This window comes from Primulina eburnea, chromosome 8 (genome assembly GCF_022965805.1).
Source record: "Primulina eburnea isolate SZY01 chromosome 8, ASM2296580v1, whole genome shotgun sequence".
Classification (NCBI taxonomy): domain Eukaryota; kingdom Viridiplantae; phylum Streptophyta; class Magnoliopsida; order Lamiales; family Gesneriaceae; genus Primulina; species Primulina eburnea.
Genome location: NC_133108.1, coordinates 35,668,535 through 35,677,302, shown reverse-complemented (window position 1 = coordinate 35,677,302; position 8,768 = coordinate 35,668,535). Strand labels below are relative to the sequence as shown.

At 40.2% G+C, this 8,768-nt stretch overlaps 2 protein-coding genes across 4 annotated transcripts; one reads left to right on the top strand and one right to left on the bottom strand.

The window, feature by feature from the left end:
• The first annotated feature begins 200 nt into the window (after positions 1-200).
• LOC140837917 (probable cytochrome c oxidase subunit 5C-1) lies at positions 201-1,399 on the top strand. Of its 2 annotated transcripts, none has more exons than XM_073203996.1 (3): positions 201-278; positions 545-606; positions 959-1,399. In XM_073203996.1, exon 3 carries the CDS (start codon positions 987-989, stop codon positions 1,179-1,181), a length of 195 nt encoding a protein of 64 aa, XP_073060097.1. In that variant the 5' UTR covers positions 201-278; positions 545-606; positions 959-986; the 3' UTR covers positions 1,182-1,399. The 2 variants fall into 2 exon arrangements, with proteins under 2 accessions (XP_073060097.1, XP_073060096.1); XM_073203995.1 differs by lacking the exon at positions 201-278 and adding an exon at positions 726-834 and having other exon boundaries at positions 482-606.
• A 284-nt stretch (positions 1,400-1,683) lies between these two features.
• On the bottom strand, positions 1,684-5,783 carry LOC140839452 (uncharacterized). 2 transcript variants are annotated; one of them, XM_073206168.1, is made up of 3 exons: positions 5,680-5,776; positions 5,587-5,647; positions 1,684-4,291 (listed from the first exon to the last, which is right to left on the bottom strand). In XM_073206168.1, exons 2-3 carry the CDS (start codon positions 5,591-5,593, stop codon positions 2,202-2,204), a joined length of 2,097 nt encoding a protein of 698 aa, XP_073062269.1. In that variant the 5' UTR covers positions 5,594-5,647; positions 5,680-5,776; the 3' UTR covers positions 1,684-2,201. The 2 variants fall into 2 exon arrangements, with proteins under 2 accessions (XP_073062269.1, XP_073062268.1); XM_073206167.1 differs by having other exon boundaries at positions 5,587-5,783.
• Between the last annotated feature and the right edge of the window lie 2,985 nt (positions 5,784-8,768).

The window sequence follows — 8,768 nt, the reverse complement described above, 5'->3', positions numbered from 1 at the left end:
ACAATGGGGCATAACATGATCGAATAACAAAATAATTTTGAAGTCATGTTATATTTTGCAAAAAATTCAGTTTTTTTTTCAAATTATAAAAATGTTCCATCTTTATTTAATATTGATAAAATATCATAATCGAAGCACCTAAAAAATGATTATATGATACTCGATGCACATAACTAGAATATTAAACAAATAGTGATGGAAACGACACCGTTATTTCTTTAGTTTCATCCTTTAACCCCCACCTCATTGCTGATATGCTCTTTTGCAACCTTGTCAGGGTGGGTAGAGTAGATGCTATCTGTTAGGGCACTGTCCTCACAGGATCTCAGCCATTGATTTTATATGGTGATTAAATCTGGACCTTTGATCACTTCATGGGTGTATGTGTGTGTAAATCTGAGCCTTTGATCACCTCATAGGAGCAGTACCACACAAAAGTAGGGTGAAATGAACCGTCAGGTGGTAAGACACGATTACGAAGATACGATTCGATCCGATTTTTTAATTCTGAAACCATTTCTCACCCTCCAATGTTTCAGTGCAGGTTCTACGGATCTAAGCGTTTTGAAATTTGATCAAAGGTTCTGAAGTTGAGCTTCATTCTGGGTATGGATTTCTGTTTCATTTTTAGATTTGTGTATTTTTGTGTCATAGCCCATAAACATATGTTTTCCATCCGTCTTTCCTCCGTGTAGAAGTTATGTATAATTTTTCAGATGAATTAGGCGTTTGGTGTATAGAAATTAGAAACAATTGCGCAATTAGATAACAAAGTGTGTTGGTTTAGTTCAACAATATTTCACTCCTCTGGGAATGCTTTGATAATGTCTCGTGGTATGTATTTTGATGGATTTAGAATATATTTACCTCAAGTTGAAGTCTTTTCATTTCTGTAAATCCTCTGATATTATGTTTCTGAAATCTGAAATGACAAAAGTTTTGTGTTGTGTGAAATCAGGGTTTCTGCACCTCTATTAGCAAGTTAAATGGCTGGCTCAAGGGTTGCTCATGTCACTCTGAAAGGACCAAGCGTGGTGAAGGAGATACTCATAGCAGCTGCACTCGGCCTCGCTGCAGGCAGTTTATGGAAGATGCACCACTGGAACGAGCAAAGAAAAACAAGGGCATTCTATGACTTACTGGATAAAGGCGAGGTCACTGTTGTTGCTGCAGAAGAGTAAAACTTCTGCAGTTAGTTTTTCTTGGTTAATGCTGGTCAGAATGTTCATCGCTTTGGCTCTTTGATCAGAATTGGGCTTGTTTAGTTTGGATTTCATACCAATAATTGCAGACCATATGTTCTATCTCCTACATGTATAGTTTTCTGGTCTCTGTTATGTTGGAAAGATTTAAGATGCCAGTGCTTTCAACTATTACAATTGAATATATGCTTGCTGAATTTTTTGTAGTTTGTTTTTTAGCCCTGGATGTTTGAATATAGACATTCATTGGCATGGCAGAACAAGCAGCAATGCTATGCTAATTTCTTTTATCCAGATTAACTTGCCATAAAACTTCCATGAGAATGATTGTGTTATTTGAAAATCACCAACACTTTTTTTTCAATAAGATTGGGTAAAAATCCAAGAGGGGTTGTGGAGTAAAAAAGTCAGTAGCATATAAAATAGAGGAACTGAAACATTTACTCTCAATAAAACATGACATTAGCCTACGAAAGTACAGTATCCACAATACAAATCGCACTAATCAAACAATCTGAACACCACCATTCTTTACAAGTGTTGAAGACAATTAAAACATCGACGCTATCGTCAAACAATTTTCTTCCAAATGATAATTTATCTCCTTTTCATATATGTAGATGAATGAATTATGATTTTAAAATAAATCCAAAACTGATTAAATACACACCCATCTCATTCATCTGCATGCATGAAGTGAAACACAAAAGTAAACTGGAGGCCTCGACTGATACGCAACCACCTTTACAAGCAACAAAATTGCGTTTCTCCAACGAGGTGCATAAACAGAAACCATCAGCGACGCAACAAAATCCTTTTCGTCTATCCACCAGTGCTATCAAACTCGTTAACCTTGGATTTTCTACAAAAGCCTAATATCACGAAAGGCCCAATCTCCAAACCATAACATCCCAAATACTTTAAATTCGAAACGTCTTAAACCGACAAATTTTCCTGAAACGGGGAGCAGACTAGCCAGTGTAATGCAAGGACGAAATCCTAACAAGACGACTCAACTTCCTTTCCATTATCATCGTCACAAATATGTCTTTTTAACCTTCTTAGCCAGATTTCATAGTCCACAGGATAGGGTGTTCCACAAAGGCTATCAACATAATCTGCAAATGCTTTCAAGACCGCGGAGATGTCACCAAGCTTCTGCTGAATCACCCTCCTAGACCAAGAAATTTCTCTCCAGTGTAGCGCGCTTTCCACAGAATCCAGAATGGGTAAATCCCCACCAGATGAAAAATATAGCATGTATACCAGGCTCTCTGCATCAGAAGCAGAACACAACTTCCCCTCTTGAAGAGCAGAAGTAGACGAGAAATGAAGATTCAGCGGTGGGCGGTCTCTATCTTCTAAAATGGCATGCCCCCAACCTATAAGAACATAATAACATTGCCCGATGCTAGATTTCACACAAATTACATTTTCTGGTCTTACGTCTCCATGCCGAATTCCAGCAGAAGAGGCAGAAGATAGGGCTGACAAACAATCATGACAACATCTAATGGCCTCATCCGGGCCAAACTGGTTTGCTCTCACCATGTCGGGAATGGTCATGCCAACTGGGCTGGTCACTAAGACGGGAATCCCACACCATGGGTACTCACAGTTACGGCCTGACCTCTGCTTATGACACTGACCAGGATGAACAATCCGACCAGATGCATTCAGACGGGGAATATACTTACTTGACAAACCTTTTTGTTTCATAACACTCAACACTTTAGTCTGCCTCTGAACCCGGTACCATAATTCCATACCCTCTAACGCCGGCTCAAGGTGAGAAGGGTGTGAACCAACATACAGGAACAGATTCTTCCCCGGATTTTCAACAGAAGACGCGAAATAAAACACAATCTCCCCATCATTCAGAACTTTGTGTATCTGATAACCATTTTGCCGGCTTGAATCTTCTATCAACAAAATGGATCCAACTTCTAGCTCCGCCGTTTTTCTGGGATCCATCTTAGTGGCTTCTTTTTGAAATTCTACAATTTCAGGAGAAGAAGGGCGATGCTGGAAACGAAGCAAATGATTACCATCAACATTTGTGTCCCTCAACTGCCTTTCGGCTCTCCTTGTTTGAAGACGGGAACTGTGGTCCGCAGCTAAATCTTCAACTGTGTTCTTAGGCATTCCACAATATTGAGTTAAAGAATGAAATGTAGCATAAAGAACTTGTAAAGCACCAATATCACTCCAATTAGCATTTCCAAGCTTGTTCCAGATCTTTTCAACTGGAGATATTGTTATTTGGGAATGATCTTTGATCCAAGCGGCAGCAGATTCATAGACACTATCAAGATCCAAGTCCAACTTATTCAGATCCCCCTCAACTTTAACAACTCCACCATATTGAGAATCAGCAAGAAGTACGAAAATTGAGTTATAATCTAGATGCCTATGCGACTTGCTGATACTTCTAGCAAGCAATACACGAAGAGCAAAGAACAAAGCTTCACCTATAATAGAGAGTTGGGGCTCGTAGTTGCCGTCCATTGAAGTAAGACTTCCAATATCAGGCCTTAGCAGAGCTAATTCAACAATATCGTCCCACTTCCCTTGAGGATGTCTCGGGTTCTTCAGCATTATAGCCGAGGCACATAACCCCTCAAGCTTACCTTTAGAAATAGCCTTTTCTGCTTGGTAAAATCTCGAGTTCCCACCATATAATGAGGAAACATAGAAAGGCATTTGATCATTCCCATGACCCCAGAAAGCTTCGCACAAGCCGCTCACACTTGCATGCAGGAAGTCCTCAAAAGCAAGATAAGCTGTCGATTCAACAGAGTTTGATATCGGTGCATTTATAGCGCTAGGCATCCTGATTAGTTGCTGAAAGGGTACCCCTTCTAATGCATAATCAAATTTTTGCAAGTCTACCAACTCAAAAGGAACATCAAAGGCAAGTGGCACACCATTTTCCGTTATATCCTCAAACCAGCCTATAAGATTTGCATTTAAGCTTTCACTGTTAACAAATCTACGAAGAAACTCCTTCCTATCATGAGTCCTATCCCCTGATGAAATACTCAATTTCTGTGTAGCAGAATCCACCGAATCTTGATCAGGTGATACACCTGTAGATAAAATTGTTAATTTCAAATCATTAGCTTTAATTGAGGATGAGTTTAAATTTGAGATGAAACTGAACAGAGTATGAAAATAATTCAAATAGACAGAACTGTCTTATGGATAGGCCCAAGGGACAAGTCATTTCAAAGAGAACAGCGCAAGTCCAACGTATTTACCTATTGGAACAACTAGACTAATAAACTGACAAGAAAATATGAACGTAGTTTTGGAAGTTACAAGGGAACTGTGCAGAGTTTGTCTGCATAAATATTATAAATTCATTAGCAGATTGCCCTGAATAAACTGAACCCTGTATTTCTTTGATTGACCTCGTGTCCCTAGAACTTTTACCATTTTGCTGAATCTTAAGCATTATTATTGAATCTGTATATTCTTCAAACTATGCATCAAGATTACGACTCAGAACTAAAACACAATAAAACCTTAAGATTGTCAAGGCAAATATAAATGGAAAGCATTTTTTTCGACCTAGCAGGCATGACACACTTATATTTATTCACTCGTAGTAAAATTCAGGCCCTTCCAAATACAATTCTACGCAGCTGCACCAAATACATTGATGCACACTTCACTCTTACTCAAACATCAATAAAATTATGCACATTCTAGTATAGAAATCTTCATAGGTTTAGAAGCAGAACTTGTCACATGTTTTATACAATCCTTCGCCTGTATGTATGTATCAGGAAAAGTGAAAAATCGAACATCCACACACTCTGAAGGACCAAGACATTTTTTTCCTACAATCCTTGGTTCCCATAATCACATTGGATCCAGACTAATCTGGACTCCGGTCAGCTTGAACAAATTATGTGGAGCTTTCCTGAGGTCAATAGTTCATTCGCAATAAACGAAACTCAAACCTTGACAACTGACCTCCTCGCTACTTGGCCAGCCAAGTTAGGACCAGGAAATTTAATCGACAATGAACTCAATTTACTTGAGAGACATTACCCATAACTTTTCATCCACTGGGCAACTTCCCCACCATCACGAACTAAATAATATGATGAAAATCGAGAAAAATTTCACCATGCACATAAGCACCAACTAATAAAAAAAACGGAGCCCGATAAACTATGAATAAAAAAATAACAAAAAAGAAAGAAAAACCCACAGTAAGAAACCCACAACTAATTCCAGGGATAAGATCCGAAAGATATGGCACAATCAAGTCAGAATTCAGTAAACCCAATGTCATCCAACTTCAAAGCTCAACCATTTCTTAAGAAGTAAAATTAGGGTTCAGATAACAGAGAAATCTGAAATGCAGTTATACCTTCCATGGTTCAATTTTCTTCTAGATCGTTGACATCAGCAATTCTGTAACAATCCCATCTCTCTCTCTCTCTCTCTCTCTGTCTTTGGGTACATTTGTTTCTCTCTCTGTATGTATATGTAATGTGCTCAGATGCATCGGTAACATCAGAGAAGCGTGTCCTATGATTTCCTTCCATCCTATTTGGTCGTCAAAAGAATATATTTATTTAAAACGAATAGACACGATTCACATTTAAATTTAAAAATGAAAAAAAATTGTATTATACGATTTCACGGGTCGTATTTTATGATACTGATATCTTATTTGAATAATTCATAAAAAAATATTTTTTTAATGTTAAGAATATTACTTTTTTTATGAATATCAGTATGGTTGATCTGTCTCACGGATAAAGATTCGTAAGACTGTCTCATCAGATACATACTTTGTAAAAAAAATATATTTAAGCATCAATTGTAATTGGTTATATCATGATTTGACGAATTGAATGTTTAATGGTTTTCGGGTACAGGATTAAGGAAAGTCAAAGGCTTACGCAGTTTTATAATCCTCGAAGATATTTTTTATTTTTTATGAAATCATAAATCTAACTGGTTGGACTAAAAATAATATAATATCAATGTATTCTTGCATGTATATATAATATTTTTTATAATTCATTTGATTTATATTTAAATGATGATCAAAATATAATTATAAAAAATAATGAAGAACTACATTGTAATTTTAATATATATATATTTAAAAAATAAATAGAAAAAAAACTCAAATAGTAATTGAGAACCTACAACTTGATACTAGAAAATAAAAACTCTTTCCGCTAAGCTGCATATAAGCTAAATTAAAGTTTTAACATTTGATTAATATATATAACTATTAGAACAGATCATAACATCAAAAATTATTTAATCTAAGTATCTCAAACTTAATAATATAGTATAGATTTGGAACATTCAAATTAGAAATGATTGAAGTTTCATTTGTATTAGAAAGGCTACGATAACATTATTCTAAATATTATTTTTACATACTGAATGAGTTATTTGAACTTACAAAAATTATTTTAGGTTGGAAACAAAAAGTGTAAGATTATTTAGTGTCAATTGATGTCGTAACTAAAGATATTATGGTAGAACCTTTGTGTAAATGGAAAGGAAGGAGGATTGAGCAATATATCAAATCTCTATGAAATATGTAATCTGATGTTTGAGCCACTTCCAATGCTAACATACGTTCATTTGTCCATCATCATGATGCTTGGACGACTTGTTTCCGATCTCAAACTTGGTTTCAGGATCTTCCAAAACAATGGGCCATTCGATATCCCCATCACTGATTTGTGTACCAGCTTCTAGTTCGAGCATTCCAGAAGTTGTATCTATATCATCAACTCGAGTTTGATGCGATGCCTCAGCACCTTCAACCGTGACTGTAGTAGTATCCATGGACATTGATTCAGCTTTCTTGCAAAGAAAATCATCAGCCTACTCTATATTCAGGATATTAGCATGTTCAGCTACACCCCTTTCTAGCATTTTAATCTTCGAAACACATTCCAGGTCCAGGTCCTCATTCACCTCCCTCGACTTCTCCAAATGCATCTTGATACTCACGAGAAATTTAAGGTCCGCTTCCAACAAGTGTCACTAGTCCAGACGCAGGTTTTGAAATTGCCTTGAGCCTGAAATCACAGATAAGATCGTTAGGAGGGGGCCAGGAGGGTGTCCTGTCGTAGCCCCTCCGACGCTCAAGTCAGTGACTGAGGATATATGGGGGAGCAGCTAAGGGTGCTACTGAAAATAATATATTAAATATGGATCAACTGACCAATCAAACCTGATATTTATAAGAGAATACCTGGACCCTTGATGGGTATGTCTTCCATTTGGGCTAGGGATGGGCCAAGGGTAGCGGGCCCATCCATGGGGTATCACCAGTCTCCCCCTCCCGAGTCGAACTGAATCGTAGGTTCAAAGTACGATTAATTGTCCTCCTCACTACATCGCCATCCCCTCGCCCCAACGCTCGCCCAGCGCTCGTCTCACCCACGCCGAGTGCACGCGCTCGCCCCGCGCCTGTGCGCTCGCACGCCAGGCTCTCACCATCCCCTCACCTCTGAGCTCGACCTCGCTGCTGCCAAGCTCGCCACTGCCAGGCTCTCGCCATCCCCTCACCCCTGAGCTCGCCCAGCGCTCGCCCTCGCCTGTGCCAAGCTCGCCATCCCCTCGCCTCTGAGCTCGCCCAGCGCTCGCCCTCGCTGCTGCCCAGCTCGACATCCCCTGGACGCCACAACAGCCTCGCCCCATCACACTTGGCGCTCGCCCAACGTTGCAGGCTCGCCCCTGCCAGGCTCTCGCCAACCCCTCACCCCTGAGCTCGCCCAGTGCTCACCCTCACCTGTGCCAAGCTCGCCATCCCCTTGATGCCACAACAGTCTCGCCCCAGCACACTCGGCGCTCGCCCAACGCTGCAGGCCCGCCCCACCCCCTCGACGCCACAGCAGCCCGCCAGCCCAGCCCGCCAGCCCATTGCCACCGTCGCTCAACGAACATGTTCGCCCTCGCCCCGAGCCTCGCCCACAGCACCTAGCACGCTATCGCCCCTCGTCCAAGCCATGACCCTCGCCAGCCGCCCTCGCCCTCACCGTGTGCTCGCCCAAGCAATCAGCTCGCCCAACCGCACTTACGGGCACGCTCGCTCACGTGCCTCGCATCGCCCATCCTCGTCTAGTATGTTGAGAATTTTGATACATTCCCTTGCGAATGGTTGTGTGATTTCTGAATAGCTTTTGGGGGCGTTGCCCCCAAACCCCCATGACCTGACCGGGCAGATCGATCCCCGTAATTTTCGCAGCGACAAACCAAATAAATTTTTCAAACACGGTATGCCCTCTTCGCTCCCATCTTCAAGGTCCTCTACTAAGCTTTTGAAGGAAAATAATTCTCATTTCCCCGTGCCTTTGACTCCTCTGCTAAAATAGTCCTTAGCAGGAAAAATATAAACTTCAACCTCCACACCCTCTAACTCCTCTGCTAAGCGATGTCTTAGCAGGAAAATAAAAATTCTCCACCTTCACCCTCTAAATCCTCTGCTACGAGATGCCATAGCAGGAAAATAAAAATAATACCTCCACCCTCTAACTCCTCTGCTAGGTGATACCTTAGCAGGAAAATAAAAAT